Here is a 20,914-nt window from a genome sequence, read left to right on the forward strand (position 1 = left end):
AGTTCCATAGCTCTTCTTTATTTCGTATAAATGCATTTTTCACAGTGAGAAATATTCAGCAAAAAAATCAGCAAGCAAATTTACAACTTATCTCTTTTCCCATGCCTCACAGCAAACTGGAAATTACAGCAAACAGGACAGCAATAAATGTTGTACGGCCTCCTCGATTTTCGTGCCCACTTTCAGCATTAAATGTAGCTGTACGGACAGCATTAAATGCGTTGTACGGCCTGCAATAAATGCGTTGTACGGCCCTCATTTTGCGTGCAGAAAAATCAGCAAACTGCTCCTCGATTTTTGTGCAAACCACTCCTCGAAAATCGTGCCAAAATCTGTCTTTCACTGTGTGCTGAATCAGCTGTACAAATCTGCTCAACTGCTGCCTTGGAATGTGTGCCAAACTGTTGTCTCATTCTCCTCCCTGCTCAGAAATCTCTCTTGCTCTCTTGCTCTCCTTCTCCCAATCTGCTCATGAAAGAATGAATGACCTTTTCCTCCTTTTCCTCCTTTAATCTATCCCCAAGTGACTTTTGGGTGATCCCTAAATCTAATGGCTAAAATAGATTGAGATCTAAGGCTGAGATTAAATGCTCATTTAAATATCACTTTTTATTTTTTTAATTCACCCCACTTTAATAAAGACCCACTTAGTCATTTATTTCCAAAGTCACTTTTCCTTTCTAATTTTTCATTTTATAAAAGTCACTTTAAAATTAGACTTAGTAACTTTATCACTTAAAGTCACTTTTAAATTAGATTTAACTTTATAAAAAAAATTACAAAGTCACTTTAGGAGAAAAATTAAATTCTTTTGGACACTTTTCCCTAGGCCAAAGATCAAAGCCTAAGGGAACCACCTGTCCTCCAGTACCAAATTTCAACAATCCTCTGCTTTCCTCTCAAGGCCGCAAGGGCTAGAAGCAGTTATTAGGCTTCTTGAGCCCTAGATCTCCTCACTTGTTCCCTTCAAGCTTGAGTGATCTCCCTACTTGAGGCAGCCACGGGCTTATAGACAAAATCTTTGGGCCAGGGTTTGATTTCAAGATCTATTTGGCTGGCCGTAAGCATTATTGATCATTTTTGGGAGGATGCAGGCCCTAAAAGGGCTAATCGCATTCTAAATCAGGGTTATTAAGGGTTTTAGACCATAAAAAAATTTGCAAAAGTTTGTTTCATCATTTTTTGGCATCAAATCTAACTTCAGTTTGTATTGCAGGCTCGTTGAAGAATTTCTGAATGCCAAAAGTCTGATTACTAGCCTCTTTGGGTAGCCGCAAGGGTCATTGAGCCTTTTTGGGCTTGCTCGTAGGCCTTCGAGGGCAAATAGAATTCGTTGCATTTGATCTCACGCTAATCTAAACTTGTTGCAGGCCTAAATAAAAATTTTCGAGGGTTTGACAGTTTGACTTGAAAAAATGCCTCATCAAATTTGTTTATAGACTAACCTTGGCTAATTGCAGGCCTGCAGGCCTCACATCCACATTGGCAATAGTCTTTTGGCATCTTTGGGGTTTGGAAGATTGTAACTGAAAGTCTGATCCATCAATCCTCATTCTAGCCCTAGTCTCAAGCATCTCAAGATCTGTTTCTTGTCACATATAATCTAGGGCTAACGAATTCTTTGATTGCAGGGGCAGTGTTGCATTTTTCAAGGGTTATACTAATAATCTGGGGCTTGGACTTGCTCATTTGTGATTTGCCATTGATATACCAGTCATTGGAAGGAGGCCGCAGGGCCTAGCAGCCTTGCTCCCTCTAGCTGTGAGCCATTTGGAGACCTTAACATCAAGTAGGTCTGAGGCATAATATCTGGAGGTTTGTCACATAACAAAACTGGTAATAAGAGGCTTGAAACAACCAATATTGGTCACACATTAAAACACAGACATTTAATTGTTGTTTTTCTAGCCTTCATCTCATTGTCTAGTGACTGATCTAGCTAAGTTGTGAAGTACTGCATGACTGTCAAAAATATCAGATCCGAAACAATTGTTTGCAGACCCCAATCGCATAATAATCATAACAAAGTTAACAAGTGTTTAGTTTTTGTTCTTATGTCTTTGGAGACTGATTTGATATGACTGTCTCATAGTTTGACTGATCTTGAGCTACAGCAGACCGATCTCTTCCTAACAGTGGCTACAGCAGTGTAATTTCTTGTTGACAGTGGTATATTTGAGGTTTGGTGCATCCTTTCTATCTCTGAAGACTGATCATTCTGCATTTGAATAGCTTGGAGAAGTGGTTGTGCTACTGGTTAATTTGTTTTGTCATCTCTTCAAGGTCTTGGGAATATCCTTGTCTCTAGTTAGTTCATCTTGCTCAAATACTAACCTTCTCTTGTTCTCATTGATCAGACAGGGCTGCATTTGTTAGATCTAGTTTCTTTGAGTTGTTCTATCTCTTTCATAAAATCACTGTTAGCGATCTCATTTAGTTACTTGTGTTGATATCATTTGAAATTCACTTGTTTCTAATTGCTACATCATATAAGTGAGGTGCATCCTGATAAACACCACAAGTAAAGACATTGGATGTTGTTCTTTCATTGAGAAATTTTAAACTTGCTTCGCTACTAGAATCTCGCAGCCTTGTGTTCTAAAGTGATATTTCATAAATCTTGGATACAAGTTCACATCGAAGTATCTTAGCATAATTGTGTCTCATTGAAGCAAATCTGATTTTGTTAACATCAGCATCACACCTAGTTTGGTCTGTCGAACTTTGTCCTCTTCTTGCAGCATTGTTATTATTGTGACTTGAGACATCCATTAGAAAGTTTCTTATTGAGCATTGTTAAAGGTACTGGTCTATTACACTTACATCTTGTATCTACCTCACTAATCTTCATTAAATCCATCTTATCATATATTGCTCATATATTCACACTTGCTTCAATTAATAATCAAGTTGCATTTATAGCAGTTGCCTTGCCCTTACACCTCCTAGACTTGTTGCTTCAACAAGTTCCCTTCATTAATCATTCTTAGGGACTACCCCACTCGACTTAGCTAGGAGTGGGTCTAAACGGAGTGAGTAGGGATCAGAGTGACAACCCCTACTCTGAGTGTTGCACCACAAGGTTTACACCTTGTTGGGTTGGAAACTTTTCCTGCACTTAGGTATACAACTTGGGCAACAACATTTTCCGGCGCCGTTGTCGGGGATAAGTTTCCTATTCTCGGCGTTTCGACATCTCATCCAGAACTATCTCTAGTTCTTGGCTTTCATTTGACTAACATTTTGGTTTTTTGCATTTTGGATTTTAGAGTTAGATTCATGTTCAAGTGGCGACTCCCCTTCTTTCATTTTCTACAAGAATTTTTGCTAAAATCCCTCTTCTCGTAGGCTTCTTACTTATTTTGAACAAGGACCTCTCTCTGATATCCATTTTCTCTCAAGCAAGTCATCATGAATGACTTTTTTGTTCCTTGTAGTTTTACTAACATTCAAGGTTATCTTCATGATATTCCGAAGAAATTTATTGATAGCTTGCCTTATTTTCAAGGCAATAGTGCAATTAATGTTAATGATCATCTCAAGAAATTTAATCTTTGCGTGGCTAGGTGGTGCACCACTGCTAACTATAATCATGAAGACATTAAGATCTGGCTCTTTGTCCTTTCTCTGGAAGGTGATGCTATGGACTGGTTTCATGATTTTCCTAATAATTCTTTTGACTCTCTGCAAGCTATCATCGATGCCTTCAATAATCAATATGGAGATAAAAATAACGAAAAGGATTTGCTTTATGCCATTAACCATGTGAAGAGGAATGAAAATGAAATTGTTAAAGAGTTTAATAAGAGGTAAAATGATATTGTGAGGGATTTACCTCAGGTTTATAGACAAGTCACTGTTACTCCATTAGATTGATGCATTTGACACTGATACTTCTTATGAGCTAATGTGTGCTAAGCCTGCTAATGTAAGAGTTGCTCAAACTTTAGTTGAAGAATGGGAAAGTTGCAGGAAAACATCCGAGAAGTCTAAGATTCGAGAATTTAAAGGGAAAGAAGAAATTGAAAATGATCCTGTTAACTAATTGACTCAACTCGTTACGAATATGCAAATTGATAATATGAATCAAGTCACGGTTCTTCAAGATTGTTTAGTTAACATGGAGAAGTCTCAAAAACTATTGGATCCGCTTGACTCATAGAGTGGAATGGATTAGTTTGTTGGATGTCACTTTCTAATTCAACATTAAGAAGGCAACTTGATCCTAGGGTGAAGCTCATCTTCTCCCTTTTATCTGGAATCTCTCTGTATCTCCCATCCCTCTAGCCGACCACGCACTGCTTTCACTTTCCCTTCAGTTTGATCCCCCCGACCAACCCACCCCCCACCCCGATCCCCAGGTAGAACCATCTTCCGTTTTGATGAGGGCGACCCCGACATTTTCTCCTCCTCACTCAGACAAATCCTCCCCGACTCGGATGACTTCTCCCGTCTCGAGACTGTCTCAGATAAGTACCACTGTCTCTCCTCAGCAATCTGGGAGTCGGCGCTTAAATCCTTTCCACACTCAATTCGGACCCCCTCAACCTCCCGTAAGACAGGAACTTCCCCTATGAACAAATGGTACGATACAGATTGTAAATTCCTCCACCAGGATCTCCGCCAAGCCTTCCGCCAGTCCCTTCCCTCATACTCTGCCATCCAAAAGAATTATCGTCGCCTCCTCCGTCACAAAAAACGACAGTTCATCTCCCAACAAAGACGGGAGCTTTCCGCCCTCCTTACCCATTCCCCCAAGCAATTCTGGGGCAAGATCCTCCCCCGTCACTCTCCTCCTCCCTCCGATCTCGACCCGGTCTCCATGTTCTCACACACCTCCCGCCTTTACGACATTCCCGGACAGTCCCAGATCCAGGTCACATCTCCTCCCCTCTCCTACCACCTGTTCACTGATAAAGATGTCAAGGAAGCCATCTGGGCGATGAATAGCAGCAAAGCAGCGGACGAGGAAGGATTCCAAGCCGAATTCTTCAAACAAGGCATCCGACCCTTAGTCGGATACCTGGCAGATCTCTTCAACCATGTGGTCCGAGAAGGGTTCCCCCCCATATGGTCCCACCATATTATATATCCCATCCATAAGTCAGGGGATACCTCGGACCCCAACAACTACAGGACAATTATGGTGGCCATACATTTTCAAAACTCTATGCCACTATCCTCCATAGAAAGCTTTCCGGCGATTTTGAAGAAAGAGATCTCAGGGCCAGAGGCCAAGCTGGTTTCAGGCCAGATCATCAGACCATTGACCACATCTTTACACTCCGTGCTGTTATCGAGGAAGCACGCCACCGGTCCTCGAAGGTGTACTGCTGCTTTGTGGACTTCCGGAAGGCTTTTGATTCAGTCCCGAGAGAGGATCTTCTACAGCGACTCAAAGACACCAATACCCCAGACTCCCGGCTGATTGCTGTTATGCGTCTATACGAGTCTGTCCTGGGCCGTCTTCGCACAGTAGGGGGACTATCTGAGTTCATCCAGAGCACGATTGGAGTTAAGCAGGGGTGCCCACTCTCCCCCACCTTATTTGGGATATATATTGATGAGCTCGAAGCCTTTCTGCGGGAACACATACAGGAGTCTGACGGTTGCTATCTTCATCAGGTTTTGATCTATATCTTACTCTTTGCAGATGACATTTCACTCTTATCCTCATCACTAGAAGGTCTCCAGAGACAGCTGGATGCGTTAGCCCTATTCTGTGATCTCCGGAAATTGTCAGTGAACCTGAGTAAGACAAAGGTAATAGTCTTCAACGGGACGAAGAAGTCTCAGGATCTCCGATTTCTCTTCAAGGGAGAGAGAGTGGAGATTACCAATAGCTACACATACTTGGGAGTACAGTTTTCGGGCCCCCGGTTCAGTATGCGGCCAGCTCTGCAACCTCGGATCAATAAGGGGTATGGCTCTCTAGCCATTTTAGAGAGACAATGTTTCCGCCACCACTTCCAGGACATCTCGTCCAAATTGAGCCTTATGGACGCCCTGATCCGACCCACGGTCCTGTACGGATCGGAAATTTGGGGCCCCTCCTTGCTTGAGTCTGATTGGGCAGCAGTTGAGAGAGTCCAAACCCTTCTCCTCCGACGTATTATCCGTTGCAAGCATACTATCCCACACCAAATCATGCTGGCCGAGTTTGGTGTGCAACCCTTCCGCCTTGAGACAGCCTTCAGACTGGTCTCTTTTCTTCACCGAGTCCGGAGCTTCGCAGATACATTGAAAGGACACGAAAGGTACCCTTATCTAGCCTACTGCTCTTCTGAAGCCATCGACCGCACCCAACCAGGAAAAGCCAAGTGTTGGTACACAGGGGTCTCAAAGTTCCTCGAGGCAGTGGGACTCCATATAGATCATCTCCCCCCCTTTCGGTATTCCCTGAATGCCCCCAGAGGACTCCCCCCCAAGCAGGAACTAAACAAGATCATCAAGGAAGACATCTACAGGCAGTTTATCCAGGTCACATGGATTAACCCCCCGGGGGGCTTGCGCCCAAAGATGGCGTTCTATGCAGAGCACTTCTTGAGTATCAGAGACGGGCTTATAGTTCGCCCCCAGTACACGCTTCGACATTGGATGCATGCTCTTCGGATCCCCCTCGGGCAGTTCAGAGTTGGATCACATATGCTTCGGGTAGAGACAGACCACCAGATAGAGAGAGTTGACAGGACTTGCCGACTATGCCATACACAGGAGGTGGAAACCGAATGGCACTTCATCTTCGGTTGTCCGATATATTATGAGATCAGAGGTCGCTACCACTGTCTGTTCAGAGGACCGCGGAACCTATCCAGCTTCTTCAACTACACGGACCAGAGATGTGTCGCACTTTATATCCAAGAGACTCTAAAGCATCGGGAGCATATCCTCCAGCCTCCCGTCCAACCCAACACTACTCGTCATATCACCTCTTTCTTCAACATACTCCCATCAGCCCGAGGAGTCAAGAGATCAACCAGTCCGAGTACCGATCAGTCCGGCTCACGCAGATCGACAGACCCTCGTTCCGTTAAGAGGAGAGGCCCCTTACTTGTGAGGGCCCAGCAGCAGAACCGTTCCAGGCATCTCCCCGAGAGGCGGCCCAGGATCACTAGATCACAGAGACAACACAATGGGAGGCAACCAGCGCCCACCGCTTCAAATCAGCAAACCTTGCTGAACTACCCACAGCTCTTTTCTCTCGGCCTCGGATGTTAGGAGTAGCAGACCCCCACATCCGAGTCCCCAGGGTCTTCTTCACCAGTGAGACTACGACGCAGTTTAGAGATCAACAGGCGTGGCCGGGATCAGAGCTCCATTCGCTCTTCCCAACCCGCCTCGTTTTTAGTTTTTAGTTTCTATCTTCCTTTCAGCCTTTGTCTTTCTGAGGAGACCGTTTGGTTCTCCTACTGGGCACGGCCCCCTTATGTAACCGACAGTCCCTTTGACCTACTTTGTGGTCATTCGTTGGACATTAATAAAATTATCTTATCTTATCTTATCTTATCTAATCCATATATTTGCCCAATCATTATTGTTTTCTCTCTCCATGTTTGTAACATGATCCTACAAGTTATAACAATATATTCCCTCTCCAATTTAGAGTTGTCATCATTTAAGTGGCATATAATAAGCGTGTCCTTGCTCATGATTTATGCAAGATAAAATGCTTCATTAAGACGTGCAAAATACATATTATTATTATAATAGTTAATTATCAATATATTAGAATGTTCTCCTCACCCTTCATTTATGCAACATGTATGTCATTTAAATAATGTTTGTTTTAATAGTTACTAACCCAATAACATATTAACAACCCACTAAATTAATTAATTATGTGTAGAGATGCATTCTAGAACAAAGTATGAGGGAAATGTGTAACATATGTTCCTAACACTAATGTGATACATGACATACGGAAACTTGATATATCATTGAAAAAATATAAATGGATTCAAGAGCTTAAGGCAATTATATTATTTGTTTTTAGTACAATCAAAACCCACTACATTGTATTCAACACAAAGGCAAGGGTAAAATGCTTTGACATCAATCTATGTCACCTGCTACTTTTGGTCACCATCATCATCGACAATTTGTATCACCCTTTCCTTTTTCATCCATTAGAAAAATAAACTTTAGAAGGTCCACCAATTCATTGTGTCATTTTTTTAAATAAGAACAAGTATAGTTTGCATTATAAAGTTGTTGTGACCACATTGGTGAACATAATAATACAAAACAGAAAGGTTGTTTAATTTCATGAAATTGTCCAAAAATTGGATCTTACTATCCAAAGAAAAAGCACTTCTTGATGCAACATTTTGAAGAGATACTACTACTATAACCCTATCAAAACACCTAAATTTCGGAAAATTGCAAAATGATGAATAGTTGTATTCGATAAAGGCATAATGATTGTAAGCTTCCTCCCAATTCTTTATGTTGGCTTGAAAGCTATACTCTACAACCAACATTTCCATGCCTTCTTGTTGTTTCTAAACAATCTCATCTTCCTTAACCTCCTCCATTGCAAAATAGTATTTGATGCAACTAAATTCAAATTCTTCATTAAGCTCACAATCATTTGTCAAAGAAAAACACGCTAAACTTGAAGGACCTCTATTTTCCCCTTTGACCATGCAAGGTTTCTAAGATGAAGACGTCTTCATTATTTCTACTTTCTTCTTGAGAATGCATCCCACCAATGATAGAGAAAATCAAATCTATGTTATCAATTGGTAAAATCTCATTATCTCCTTGAAGCTTTGAGAATATCATTAGTTTCAAATAGTGGGAATCTCCCATAATGCTTTTGTCACAAGTTTTGCTTTGTTCTTCCCAATACTTTCATTTGCTGCCAGAACCTTGGCATCCTTTACGATGTACCTGCAACTTTCACTAGGAGGTCATGGAAGAATGATTATAACCCAGCAAAAGAAGCAAAGACAAGAAGCTAACTAATAATAAAGCAATAATAATCAAGAAAGAAAGAGATGTAGATTACTTATCTTTTGTTCCGAGGATTGGAGGGTTTTGACAACTCTCAGAAAGCATTGCCTCCTTTGCAAAAATCATTGAAACCCATCTACAAACTCATCATCATCATCCTCGTCATCAGCCACTAATGCATGTAGCTTTCCTTTTCTTTCTTGCATAAAATGTATGAGCTAGGGTTTCTTTATCCTCGAGTCATCCAGCCACACCAAGAGCTCAACAACATCAACACCAGATCTTGGAACTCCAATTTGTATTCAACACTCCATATTTTGTTATAGGGTTTACAAACCTTAAAACTTCTAGTTCTTGTATTGAGCTACATATTTTGATTCTCTTTGAATTAAAAAAAACCCATAGCTAAATCTGACTAGGATTTTATGTCATACTTCAATCTTGACCACTTACAGCCCTGGCACAAGGAAACAACTTCAAGAATATAACTTGGTCAAGTGAATATGAAAGTTATAATTCCAAAAGACAAGACTTTTGGCCACTGATTCTGCCTTAAAAGAAGGTAATTTTGATGGCCCCGCATACATCTGCCCTGCAACTAAGTCAATGGGTATTGTTTTAGAGTTACACAAACCCTTGCAAGTTGTAATTTCCAATTTCTCTTCTAGGTCTACCATCTTTATAAAAGCTTCATGCTTTAAGCCTTTCTCCTCAGCTCCCTCTGACCATGGAGAGCCCTCCTAGGTGGATCAGTCAGAGATGTATCCCTTGGTCAAATTTCAAATAATTAGAATGACCATATCTCAAAAAAAAATCTACCTTATACCAATCGGACCTGGCAGGAATCAAGTAGTGGTAGTAGGTACCATCTCTCAGCATATACAAGGCACCTTCAACTTAACAAATCGAATATGCCTTTCAGGCTGATAAGACCTTGACTCTGTCTTAAAACTCAGTCTGCCTCAGGAAACTTTGGAATCCAAATTGCCTCAAACTTCTTAGAATTTTGGATCAGCTTCACAAGAGCCTTAAAATCAGGCCTCAACTAAACTCGAATTGGGTCTCAAGAAAGGCCTTAAGGTAGGTCAAATTTTGTCTCAAAAGAAGGGGCCTCAGAGTAGGCCAAGGATGCTCCAGTTCTGCCCTAATACAGGGCCGAATTTTTACCTCAAAGATAGGGCCGAATTAGGTTCATATTTCCATAGAAAAGGGTTGAATCTCATTACAGGTCCATTCTTTATTCAGTCATTACAGGTATAAGACTTATGCTTAAGATGGACCTTAATTCTGCCATGAATCAACCTTTTTGGAATAAATAATGGATGTCTCCGAATTCTGTCAAGAAAAGGTCACAGAACAGACCTCACTTTTGCCTCAGATCAAAACTTGATGCCTCAAGATGCGGCCTCCATCAGGCTACTGTGGCCCTAACACAAGTTCAAATTCGACTCAGATAAGGTCAAGAAAGTTTGTGTCTCAAATATTAACCCTGATCCTTGCTCTTCATACAACGATCCATACAAAGTTCATCTCGACAAAATCAAAACCATCCTTGACTTGACTAGGGCTACACTTTTAATGGTTGCTCTTTGACCTTGCTCTGATACCATGTTGATTTTTCATAACCTTCTCATCTGATAATTACTTTCCAATGATATCTTAATTTATTCATCTTATGTTACATTCATCATAAAGCAATTATGCATAGAAAATCTCAACTACAATGCAATAATCACAGTAGGATCATGAAGAGACAGCCAAACACAAGAGACCCAAAACTTTATTCTAGAAAAACCCTAACAAGGGAAAACCCAACAATCTTTTCTTAGGAGAAATTATTCAATTCAACAAAGCTTCAATCTGAGTTTCATAAGACAACTTAGGAATTCCCAGGGCTTGACAAGCCCTTCTCCCATGAACAGACTTCTAGGGCTTGACCAGCCCTTCTTCCATGAATAGCATTCTTCTTTCAAGGTCTCGGTCTTGAGGTTACAAGTCTTCTTCTAGGGCTTCGACCCTCTTTCTTTAATACAGAACAAAAATCCAAAACTTCAGTGGCATATTATGAACTTCAGCCTCCTTGAGACAACAGATACATTGACCTTCCTCAAACACAGATCTTACCTGCTTTGACTCTCCATAGAATAAATTCTCAGTCCCTCTAGGGCTTCTGCCCTACCACAGAAGATAAAACAAGGTCTCGGTTTCCGCCTAGAAGTCTTCTTCCTCACATATGTGAACAGACCTAACAAATTCTCCTCTTTGCATGTGAATAAACCCAGAATTCTCCTCTTCGCATAAGTGAACAGAGAAGTAGATATGATCTGAATTGATTGATCAAATGGGGAGGCTGAGGTGTATTTATAGTTGACTTGAGGTGATCAAAGGGGCATGACTCCTGGGCCGGCCGACTTGGAATGGAGGAGCCGATTTGAGCAATATTTGAATTTTTTATTTTCCCTCCTTTTATTTCTTCCATGGGCCAACTTAAATACCAACTGTAGCTACCAAAATTCAACATCATTGTTGTGTATGTAATTTCCTCAATGTGCCATTATCCCAAGAAGGGAGCACTTGTAAGTTCTGAAGTTATTTTTAATGAAGAACTGTTTGATCGGGCAGAATTTGTTTGGGTAATGTGTGATTGAGATTGGTTGTTTTTCCACTGATTATTTTTGTTTATGTTAAGATTCCAATCATGTTTTTATTCAGTAGATCAGTGATAACTCTGCTAGTAATTAAATTGCTAGTTTACTAAGTTCAGAAATTTAAGAGGTAATGTCCTTTCAGTGCAGAAAATAAATCATTTAATTACTAAGACAAAGGAACTGAAGCTGTTTGACCAGACACATGAAGAAGACTGGGCTGAAAATGATATTCAGCGATGGGTAGAACGACCCTGGAACAGCTTCTATCAATGTGTATTCATCGATGAACGTGATTTCAAGATTCCATGGTTTACTTTCAGTACAACAATGATGAAGAACCCTGAATACAGACACTCAAATTAATGTATCTTTGTTCTGCTTGGTAGCCAAACACAGAGGAAAGGAGCAGTGCATAAGTGAAATGAGGAAGTGGTTGCATTGGCTTTCTGATTTTACTTACTATTTTCTTCTTATATGATGAGATTCTGGGGTTCTCGTGCGCTACCATGAGGAGCACACGTCCCCAAGATAACACCAGATGTTACCACTGAAGTCTGCTCATATCAACCTAGGAGAGATTATTCCAAACATGACAAGAGATAATTCACATTTTGAGGTTCAGAAAGAACAGTAGTTTGGAGCTTGATAAAATAAGCCATATCTTGATCTCCAATTGTTAAAATTGGAAACTAGGGCCAAACTCCGCGTAGGTCTTCTTATTTATGGCCGCTGATATTTTTCTTAAATTCCTCTCATCGAGAGGTGTAGGATTGATCTAAAGGTCATCTGATTCCAACATGTATTCATGGAGATATGAATTTATTTGTGTTACTTGACAATTTGTCAAAGTCGGCCAGCAACCAAATTACCCCCCCACTCAACCTCAATGTTGCACCATAAATAGAGGTGGCCTTCAAGTCATTTGGTCACTCATCTCTTGTGATCCCTCTCTCCACTCGTTTGGGTTTTAGTGGAAAGAGAGGCCTAGAAGAGAAGGCATATACACTGTCCTTGGGAGAAGGCCTACACACTGCCCTAGAGGAGATGCCCTAGCCCTTATCACAGTCATGGAGCAGAGCCCTTAACACAGTCATGGAGGAGAGAACTTAACGCTGTCCTGAAGGAGTCATATAGCTGCAGAGGAAGAAGACACCTAGCCACAGTCAAGGAGGGTTTATCTACGCAGCAAGGAGAGGCCTTCTATATGTTGTCTAAGGAAGACTCCTATGCTGTCCAAAGTTGAAGTGAAGGAGGATTCTATATGCAGCTACAGGAGTCTCCTAGCCACAGCATCTAAGGGTGCCCTAGGCCGCAGTTAATGAGGGTTTTTATGCAGCAAGAGGAGGATCCTTATATGCTGTATAGAGGAGGCCTTAACAAGCCCTAGCCGCAGTCCAAACAAGTGTCATAAGCTGGTGTTCTAACGTGCCCTAGACGCAGTCAAGGAGGAGGCCTAATACAAGCCCTAAACGCTGACAAAGAAGGACTCCAACACGCAGTCAGTGTATGCTCTAATATGCACTTAAGGAGAGCCCTTATCTGCTGATGTATGAGGCCCTAAATCTGCAGACTTAACGTGCCCTAGCCACAGTCCTAAAGAAGGTTCCAGCCACATTCTAGAGTGGCTCTTATCCGCAGCAAATGAAGGTCACAGCAGCTATCATGTAGAGCCCTAAGCTACAGCAAGCGTAGCCCTTTATCTACAGTCAAGAAGAACCCTTTGACGCGGTCAAGAAGAGATCCTTAACCGCAGCAAGAATGGGTCTTATCTCAGCATGAATAAGCCTGGAAAGACAGCGTGTTTGCTGTAGGTATCAACGTGATGAAAGAGGCTGTTTTATGCATGGTTTTAAGACTGTTTGCTAGATAATGAAGCCGCTGTCATAAGGTCTGACCTTCAGGCTTAGAAAAGATCAGCTTATGGCTGAATAGCATATATGGATTAGGTGCTAACATTGAGCTGAGTTCTTATAGTCCCATATTGCTGCATTGATAATGTCTGTATAGCTGTTTTGAGAACATATGCTACAGAAGTTGCCATGTGCTAGGCCAAAGGCCATAGCATCATAGCAAAGGCTATTTAGGGCTGCTATTTGTGCTGTCATCAGATTTGCCAGTGCTGCAAGCTATCAGTAGAATGTTGCAGCTGTAAGGAGGATTACTAGATTGATGATCTGCTACAGTACTATCTTTGGTTGAAGACTGTCATGGGAATTCAGGATTGCATCTCAGAACTGTCATCATTAGTGGAAATGATGATCTTGCTACTGCTGTCATAAAATCTCATATTTATGTATTTGTAATTTTGTACTATCTCTCTCTGCTGAACTATTGAAAAATATAAGAAGAATTGATCAAGGGTTTCCCCACATTGAGGTTTGTCCCTGGCTGGTGCCACATCTTCTGCTGTTTATGTTTATGTTCTATCTGCACTTTACTATCATGCTGATGTGATTGCTAATCTGAATATTGTCATTGGGCTAAAATGAAAAATTGAAGTAAATTGCTCTAAGCATAGAACATACCTAAAATTTAACACTGATTATTTTAACCTAAGATTGGTTGTTTTTCCACTGATTATTTTTGTTTATGTTAAGATTCCAATCGTGCTTTTATTCAGTAGATCAGTGATAAATCTGCTAGTAATTAAATTGCTAGTTTACTAAGTTCAGAAATTTAAGAGGTAATGTCTTTCCAGTGCAGAAAATAAATCATTTAATTACTAAGACAAAGGGAAACTGAAGCTGTTTGACCAGACACATGAAGAAGACTGGGCTGAAAATGATATTCAGCGATGGGTAGAACGACCCTGGAACAGCTTCTATCAATGTGTATTCATCGATGAACGTGATTTCAAGATTCCATGGTTTACTTTCAGTACAACAATGATGAAGAACCCTGAATACAGACACTCAAATTAATGTATATTTGTTCTGCTTGGTAGCCAAACACAGAGGAAAGGAGCAGTGCATAAGTGAAATGAGGAAGTGGTTGCATTGGCCCTCTGATTTTACTTACTATTTTCTTCTTATATGATGAGATTCTGGGGTTCTCGTGCGCTACCATGAGGAGCACACGTCCCCAAGATAACACCAGATGTTACCACTGAAGTCTGCTCATATCAACCTAGGAGAGATTATTCCAAACATGACAAGAGATAATTCACATTTTGAGGTTCGGAGAGAACAGTAGTTTGGAGCTTGAATATTGCCATTTTCAGCTAAACTGTAGTACTTTCTTACATACAAGAGCAAATATCTATGCTAATAGGACCCATATTGAATATTGAAGTGCAGATTTCATAAACAAAAGAAGCGTAATGCTCAACTTATGAGTCCTCATCATTTTGATCTTGGAGTTGCAGCTCTTATCCTAACTCAAAGCATCGGCTATCTGCTTAAATATATTACTCCCCAGTCTTCCATCTGGGCATCTTGTTTGCAATTTTGGTGTGATGATCTCTGTGATAAAAGCCCAGAGGCAAAGGAAGTACCAAAGACTCTTTATTGAGCTAAATGACCAACCATATGTGGCTTGATATTCAGTCCAAAATGGCAAAAGAATCCTAAGTTTGAAGGTGTGCTCCTCAAGGCAGAAACAACCCAATGGAGTGTAATCTGCAATCCTTCGGATATATTTTAGCATCATTTGGCAGCAATGCTCAGTCCTGAATTCTGTGATATTTTCAGCGGATGTGAAGGTATGTTTCCAGATCTGTGAAGCCAAAACCCTTACTGGAAAAGGGAATCGAGGAGATAGGTATGAGAGCATAAAACCACCATTCTGAGAACATTGCAGACTTCTTCTTAGACAGCTTAAAGCCCGAGCAATGAAGTTTGATGCAAATATTGTTTCTCTTGCAAGACAATGAAAGGGAAGACTTTTTGTCCGAGGAAAATGGTGCTTCTATTTCAAACAGTATTCAACGTGAATAATACTAGCTGAGTCACTTTGACAAAATAAATACCCTCAGTTGCAGCTTCTCAGCCAGAGGTAGTGTGCTTGTACAGAATATTTTGTGATGAATTTTCTGCCCTCTCCAAGGCATCTAGGTTATTTTTTCATCTCTGGTATGGTGTCATCACAGCCCCAGTTTGCTAAAACAACACCCCTCCCACAAACAAAAACAAAAGGAAAGAAAATCAGTAGCATATAACTAGTGAATATGTTCTCTGTGTTACAACATCTCAACTCGGGATAAATAATCCCCCAGTTCAAATTGGTAAATATGTTGAATAGTGAGTAGGGGAAAGAGATGGTTTTACAATTAGGATTAATATTAAGTGCATACTGCTTCCAGGTGTTTTTATTTCCCTTATTTAGCATTACAAATCAGCAGGCTCTAAATATTCTAAGTTTGGCTTTTTTCACCAGATTCGAGCAGTAAAATTCTTGGTGGGATCACAACTTAGAGGACCGAGGTGCACAACAGCACGAGTGGGGATGGAGGTATCCAATAACACTTCGTTCGCGTGTGTGTATTGAGCCAGACAGCGCGTTACATAGGGAGACTCACAGATTCATCTAAATCCGGTTTGATATGCAGTTCAAGGGAGCGAAACTCCAGTTTGTATATCTCGAATTCACACAAATGACCGACATATTAAAAACGGTATCCAATATATGCAAACTCGAGCTTCGGATCCGCGAGGTCAATAACAGACCTGGGTTAGATGAGTATGTGTTAGTTTTAGGAATAAACGGATGTAAGCGTGAGATTACCTTCAAAGAAAAACGAGATTTTCTCTGCACTCTCATAGAAATGATTGGCCGTCAACTCTGGCTGGTTTCTGGTCGAGAAAACTGAAGAATCTGAAGGATCGAAATCTTCTAACAACTCCTCCATACGCTGCATCAATCCTTTGCACTCCTTGGGGTTTGCAAACCCTTCAAGCACCAAATATCCTGAAAGACCCTTGTTCAAATTAATTGGATAAATTCATCTGTTAAATTAATTGAACGGCAAAAACAGATTGAATCGAAATGATTATAACCTTCGGAATTGAAGAATTGGAGTTGGTCTGAAGTGAGACTTCCTTGCAGCACCATCTTTGTTGTTCAAGATAACAACACTTTGATCAATCTGTAGACACCCAACAAAGAATCCAAACCACCTGTTATGTGGAATAGGTAAGATAGAAATGTACGAAACCCAATTCAACAAAACCGATTATGAGAATGAAATCTGTGGTCTATCAACTGGCTATTTTCTAGGATAGGTGGGATAGGAATGCTCGACACGGAAGTCAACAAAATCAATTATAAGAACGAAGCCTGCGGAGTTTTGATGGAGCTTCCCCAACGTTGTTCAAGATAACAACACTTTGATCAATCTGTAGACACCCAACAAAGAATCCAAACCACCTGTTATGTGGAATAGGTAAGATAGAAATGTACGAAACCCAATTCAACAAAACCGATTATGAGAATGAAATCTGTGGTCTATCAACTGGCTATTTTCTAGGATAGGTGGGATAGGAATGCTCGACACGGAAGTCAACAAAATCAATTATAAGAACGAAGCCTGCGGAGTTTTGATGGAGCTTCCCCAACAGATAAATATCATCGAAGTCGGGTTTAGATGGTCTGCGTATATGTTTAGAGCTACTCCTAATAACCATGATCATTAGTGACGAATTCCGTGAACTTATTTGGAGGTGCAGATGTTATGACAGAGGTGTGTTTAAAGAGTACATGCCAGAGGAGGTGTGAATGGAGTTTTCCTTTAATATGAAATGTACATGCCAGAGGAGATGTGAATGGAGTTTTCCTTTAATATGAAATGTTCTATAACTACTACAAAGGAAAAATGAGAGTGATAGTGGTTAGGGTGGGATTTTAGCAAATCATAGAAATTGGCAAGATTTTGATTAAATTTCAAGATTGGGGAGTTTTTAGTTTTCAACCGTATGAAATTTTTTTGCCTGGATTTTAATATTTGTAAATTTTTTTGCCTGGATTTTAATATTTGTAACTTTTCTAGCGATTCCTCTACCTTGGTATCCTTCTTTTAGCGATTTACATACCTATTAATTATTATTAATTTATAATTTAAAATTGATTAATGTTGATTATTATGATGATGATGATGATGGTTAACGTCCGCTGAGACCAAACAATGGTCTATCGGACCTAAAGAAACAAATTATTTATAGACCTAAAGAAACAAATTATTTATTTTGATTTAAGATTTTATTCCTATGCTCAAAAAGCTTGGAGAGAAGCCTCCGGAGCTCACTATAATTTTGACATTGTAAAAGGCTAGGAAGGTCAGTGTTGTAACAAAGATTGTGAAACTGAGATCTAATGTGGTTGTACGCGGGGCACTCTAAGAGGAAGTGGTTTTCATCCTCGATGTTCCTATTCTCACATATATGGCAGATCCTTTCCATCCATGGCGTTTTAGGAACTGCCCAACGACCTATTTCACTATGGAGCTCATGAGAATTCGTTCTAATCTTTGCTATATTAATTTTCTTCTTTGAGCTAGTTAAAATAGAGAGATACTTTTGATCTTCTAGGGTGGGGTTGATGACCTTCTTATAATAACTTAATTTTCTTTTAGCCGCTAAATATTTCTCACACCATATTTTTTCTTTGAACTTAGAAGTAACGATATCTTTAATGTTATTTATGTTTTGCAATGCATCATTTTCGTTGATCTCCCAATAGTTTAACCAGGCCCTTGTGTCTTTATGCCACCCTCGATTGAGCCTTAGGTGGTTTTGGCTAGAATTTAAAGCTAGCTCAGGAAGTCTATGATCGTCTATGTTATTGAGTTTGTGCTTGTACAACAGAAACCTAAGCATAGCTAGGCTCTCAATAGGGGAAAGACCTGCTTCTATAAGGAGAATAGGATAGGGTGTATTACTTTTAATTTTCAAGTTATAAGTTATAAAATGCTTATGGATTTGCTCAATCTTTCTCCATGATTCTCTGGAGATGCTGCAACCCCAAACCTCACATCCATATAAGATAACAGGAGTGACTAAAGTTTCAAAGAGGAACTTCCTTTTATCCCACATTACGAGGTTTGCTATTTTACAATTATTTTCAAGACCAAAATAAGCTTTCCACCCCCCATTAATCCTTTTCTCAATGCTATGGTTCCACTTGAGCTTGTGATGAATATCAATTCCTAGGTACTTGTAAGAATACACTTCCTCCAAGTTATTATTGTCATACATAAAATTAGCGTAAGTGTCCTTCTTGGATTTGATAATCATAACTTTTGTTTTGTCAGTGTTAACAGTCATACCCATGGTAGAGCAGAAATCCTTAATGTCGATTATTATAAGGATTGATTAATAATAATAAGTATTTATTTATTTTTCAAGATTATTAAAAATATATTTTTCAAACATTTCATTGAATCATAATTTGAAATTTTTATTGTATTATTTGCACAATATAATGTTACATAGAGAATTGAATTCCCTCACATATTTTATATGGGAATTTATGGATATTATTGTAATATTTCTTATGATATTTAGATATTTGTATAATGATTTTTTTTATTTTAGTGTTTTGATTATTTAGGTTTGACCCAAATATTTTTATTTAAGTTTGAGCATTTATTATTTTTATTTATTTTTAAATTTTTAGAATTAATTGTGTTGATTATTTAAATTTGATCTAAATATTATTTTTATTTTATTATATTATTATATTAATTTTATTAATTGTTTTATTGTTTTGATTTTTAGGTTTGACTTAAGTATTATTTTTATTTTATTGTTAGATATTCATCTTATTAAAAAAAACTCTTCTAATTAATTATTTTCCTTAATTTAATATTAACAATTATTTCTTTATATTAAAATATTATTTATTTAGTCAAATCTAAGCGTTTTCTTTATATGAAAATATTATTTATTAATAATAATATTTATTTAGTCAAATCTAACTATTATATTATAACCGCTCAAAAAGAATTATCTTAGTCTATTTAACTTGATGCCAAGATCTTATTCTATTTGCAAAGTTATTTGGAAGCATGCTAGAAATCAAAATTAGCAAATGGGCAGAAGAAAGAGATAAGCGTGCTAAAGGGCAAGCAGGTTTTAGACCTAAACATTCAAAAGTTGATCATTGTATAACTTTAAGGCACATCATTGAAAAAGTTTGGGAGAAAAAGGAAGAAGTCTTTTGTTGCTTTGGTGATTTCAGAAAAGCATTTGACTTGGTTCCTAGGGATAAGCTTTGGCACAGAATGGAGGAACTTGGGGTTCCTAAACATTTGCGAGCAGTTGTGCATAGGCTATATGAAGAGGCGAAAGTCAAAATTAGAACTTCAGCAGGCATTTCTAAAAGTTTTAGAAGCGATATTGGGGTCAAGCAAGGTTGCCCACTATCTCCTACACTTTTTGGTTTATATATCGACAAGCTTGAGGAGTGGTTAAATTCGCAAGGGAGTGATGGTATCTATTTGGGCAAGTTTGTTATAAGACTTCTTTTGCATGCAGATGACCTTATTCTGATTGCTAAATTGGCTCTTGGTTTACAAGAGCACTTACTATCCCTTGAGCATTTTTGTAGAAGTGTGGGGATGCAAGTCAATATCAGCAAAACGAAAGTAGTGGTCTTCTCTAAGAAAAGAAAACATAACCAGCATAAGTTCTACTTTGAAGGCAACATTCTGGAAGAAGTTGCGGATTACAAATACCTCAGAATTGACTTCAACAAAAATCTAAGTTGGAATGGTTGTAAAAAGAAAAGAACTTTGGGGGGTTGGAAAGCATTTTATGCTTTTCAAAATAGGTGTAGAGAGGCAGAGTTATGGGACTGGAAAACCACTCAAACTCTTTTTGGGCTTCTAGTGATTCTGGTGATTCTCTATGGTTGTGAACTATGGGCTAGCAGTACATTCGACATGCAATGGAGACAAATTGAGAAAATTCAGAAGCGTTTGATTACAAACAAATTTAAGATTAAAAGTGCAGTTCCTTATGATATCTTGTTAAGTGAAACAATGACTGCTCCTATTGAAGCAATTGCTATGGTGCGAGTCCTAAGGTATTTAAAAAAAATGAGCAAATGGAAGAGGGTAGATGGCCTAAGGTTGTCTTTAATGATAGATTGTGCAAGAGCCAAAAAACTTGAATGCAACAAAATAACAAATGGTTTATTAAATGGGGTATTTGCTTGAATGTGTGTCCCATAAACAACAAAGAGATAAAAGCTTTTGTTATGGAAAAGTTCCACAAGTGCACTTGGAATAAGGAGCTAGGAAGAAAGAAAAATTACTATATTGAAGTGTTTAATCTCACTCATAGTCATCAACCAAAAGCATACATAGAGGCCAATAT

General features: G+C 39.2%; 1 protein-coding gene across 2 annotated transcripts in view; it reads right to left on the reverse strand.

Moving 5' to 3' along the window:
* PAHX (phytanoyl-CoA dioxygenase (PhyH) family protein) overlaps positions 1 to 17,310 on the reverse strand; it is a 104,164-nt gene extending 86,854 nt beyond the window's left edge. The window contains exons 1-3 of one of the 2 annotated variants that reach the window (XM_089371661.1): positions 16,718 to 17,310; positions 16,598 to 16,686; positions 16,326 to 16,508 (exon numbers count right to left, since the gene is read on the reverse strand). In XM_089371661.1, coding sequence (XP_089227787.1) covers positions 16,326 to 16,508; positions 16,598 to 16,652 — 238 coding nt within the window. In that variant the 5' untranslated portion in view covers positions 16,653 to 16,686; positions 16,718 to 17,310. Of the gene's footprint in view, positions 1 to 16,325; positions 16,509 to 16,597 lie in introns of both variants that reach the window. The other variant, XM_089371660.1, reaches the window with a different exon arrangement.
* Positions 17,311 to 20,914: the final 3,604 nt, after the last annotated feature.

Source organism: Pinus tabuliformis, chromosome 8 (genome assembly GCF_031772625.1).
Source record: "Pinus tabuliformis cultivar Carrire ecotype Pingquan chromosome 8, CPIR1, whole genome shotgun sequence".
NCBI classification, from domain to species: domain Eukaryota; kingdom Viridiplantae; phylum Streptophyta; class Pinopsida; order Pinales; family Pinaceae; genus Pinus; species Pinus tabuliformis.